Source organism: Salpingoeca rosetta (genome assembly GCF_000188695.1).
Source record: "Salpingoeca rosetta unplaced genomic scaffold supercont1.13, whole genome shotgun sequence".
Lineage (NCBI taxonomy): Eukaryota > Choanoflagellata > Craspedida > Salpingoecidae > Salpingoeca > Salpingoeca rosetta.
Window position 1 is genome coordinate 565,746 of NW_004754921.1, and position 2,500 is coordinate 568,245.

Below are 2,500 nucleotides of genomic sequence, written 5' to 3' on the forward strand. Positions count from 1 at the left end.
ACACATGCACCCATACACACACACATGCACACACGACGCAGACTCGCACCTGATTCGCCTCGCTTTGGGTCCGAGTATGGCCGCCCAAAGATGACGGGCTTCTTGCCCTTGTAGACCGTGTCGAAGGTGTGCTTGTCGAGGTCAGGCACGCGGTCAATCGTGCAACGCGACAAGTCACCATACGGCAACAGCTCCTCGTGGGTCTGTCGCAAGACATGTGAGTCAGGCACGCGAAACGCCGTGACTTTCTTCTGGCGTCGTCGGCGCCGCCGTTGCTTTCCGCGTGCCTGTGGAGCAGACGGTGTGTCTGACGCTCGAGCTCCCCCAAACATGGATGGTGCAACCCCAATGTTTGCTGCATGCTGGAGTGTGCTGTTTGTCACTCGAAAGGGGAGGCTACGAGCCGCCATGGTCCAGTCACTGATGCTATTCGTACCACTGCACCCCGACCCAGCAAGTACAGCGCACACTTCTTCCCCCGTGCTGCCACGTCTGTCATGTGTATGTGTTTGTGTTGTGTGTGTGTGTGGCGAGGGGGGAAGTTGAGTCAGTGCATGCGTCCTCCCTGCTTGCCATCTGGCAAAGGAATCAAGAAGTAGTACGCACACAAACACCCACACACACTCACTCACTCACTGACTCACCCACACACAAACACCCACACAAACACCCACAAACACACGCAAACACACACAAACACACACACACACACTCTCTCTCTCGCACACAAACACGCACACACGCACACACACACACACGCACACACACGCACACACACGCACACACACGCACACACACAAACACACACACGCACACCTGCTGTGAACATTGTTGTGCTTGCCATGGCTGCCACTAGAGAGGAGAGCAAGTGCGAGCGCGAGCGCCAACAGCGGTGACGACATCGTCGCAACGACGATGATAATCGTGCTGTGCTGGCTGGTGCTGGTTGTTTGGTGTTTGCGTCAGGCAGTGTCCTCCTCAAAGTCCTGAAAAGTACTTTTCTATGCACCACAGACGATGATGACGATGCGGAGAAACGGTCTTGTTGTGAGGGGTGTGGTGTTGTGGCTGTGGCTGTGCTGCTGCGGTGCGCCATCTGTGCTGGTGTTGGTGGGAGGCCAAGACGACAACGGCAGAGATGGAAAAGTAGGCGGCGAAGGACCAAGCCCCGCAGGCAATGCCGCCAGCTCGCAAGACTGCGAGGCCACATTCCTCGCCGGATTTGAGCAATGCGACAGCGAGCATAACCAGGTGTTCGGTGACGGGGAGAGTGCTGGAGTGTGTGCTTGTGTCGGGAAGAGCAGTGGCACCCGTCTTCCTCCGGCGCGGCGTTACCCGTCTTTCTCCCCGTCTTTCCTTGCGTGACGTGTTTGTGTCGATTTATATTGCTCCATTGCTCCAGTGTGCTGTTCACTTTCAAGCGCACTTCAAGGGCACTCACCTCTTGCTTGCATGCAACCTTTGCAGATCTACACGGACGAGGATGAGCGGCAGCAACAGGCAGCGGCTTTTGCGCGTTGTGTCGTCGACCTCACCACGGAATTTGGTTCGGCAACACTGAGAGCACACATCCCACTTGAAACCACTTTGAGTTTGTTTGCCTTCACAGAAGCACACAAGTCTACAAGAAAGCTATGGTGCTTGCATCTCTGTTGCCCCTGTCCGTTGTTCTTGCCATGATGCGACTTGTGTGGCGCACTAGTGTTACACCTGTTTGCACACTTCATCAAAGTCACACTCCATGCACAAAAAAACACAAACGCCCCTCTTCACATCAGTGGACTGCACCGGTGGCGACTTTTCTCTGCTCGACAAGATGATCGCGGGCATCAAGGAACGGGCCATGTGAGCAACAATCGAAGCAACGGCGTGCTTGCAAGCACGCGCCTTGCACGCGGCTCACTTGCGCTTGTGTATGTGTGCGCTTGCATATGTGTTGGGGTTCGCGTCAAGGTCGCCCGTGCAGGGTTGCCCTCATGAAGCTCACGAAACACCAACGCCTTTGCCTCTCTGTTCACACAGGACGGATCCCATCCCTGCAGAACTTGTTCAGTTTAAAGCAACGCTCGTGCAAAAAGTTAGTTCTGACTCATTGTGTGCAGATCTTGTCATTGCATGGACAAGAGGTGCATACGAAACATACGTCTTTCCACACGCATGCACATGCACGCCTCTCGTTCCGTTCTTCCAAACAACAACAAACACACACACACATACCAAGTACTCACACATACAAAACACACACACACACGCAAACACAAACACACACACACACACAAACACACACACGCACACATGCACACACACACACATACACACACACTCTCTCTCTCACTCCACCCCGTATGAAAGGACACACCGGCAGATCTGAAGCAAGTGATCGAGGAAGTCAACCGCAAAAAACGCGGCCGTGCAGAGGCGGCCGTGCGACGGCGACTTGTCCACAAGGCAGAAGCAAACACCCTTGCCATCCTCATGGCCTACAAGAAGGTGTTGACCA

The 2,500-nt window shown here is 54.6% G+C and overlaps 2 protein-coding genes across 2 annotated transcripts in view; one reads left to right on the forward strand and one right to left on the reverse strand.

Annotated features, from left to right (window-relative positions):
• The window catches only part of PTSG_05549 (uncharacterized protein), a 5,033-nt gene extending 4,051 nt beyond the window's left edge, over nt 1-982 (reverse strand). The window contains exons 1-2 of the mRNA XM_004993360.1: nt 817-982; nt 50-492 (exon numbers count right to left, since the gene is read on the reverse strand). Coding sequence (XP_004993417.1) covers nt 50-492; nt 817-902 — 529 coding nt within the window. The 5' untranslated portion in view covers nt 903-982. The remainder of the gene's footprint in view (nt 1-49; nt 493-816) is intronic.
• Nucleotides 983-1,009: 27 nt separating this feature from the next.
• The window catches only part of PTSG_05550 (uncharacterized protein), a 4,760-nt gene continuing 3,269 nt past the window's right edge, over nt 1,010-2,500 (forward strand). Inside the window, exons 1-5 of the mRNA XM_004993361.1 lie at nt 1,010-1,251; nt 1,468-1,546; nt 1,779-1,845; nt 2,023-2,077; nt 2,353-2,490. Coding sequence (XP_004993418.1) covers nt 1,018-1,251; nt 1,468-1,546; nt 1,779-1,845; nt 2,023-2,077; nt 2,353-2,490 — 573 coding nt within the window. The 5' untranslated portion in view covers nt 1,010-1,017. The remainder of the gene's footprint in view (nt 1,252-1,467; nt 1,547-1,778; nt 1,846-2,022; nt 2,078-2,352; nt 2,491-2,500) is intronic.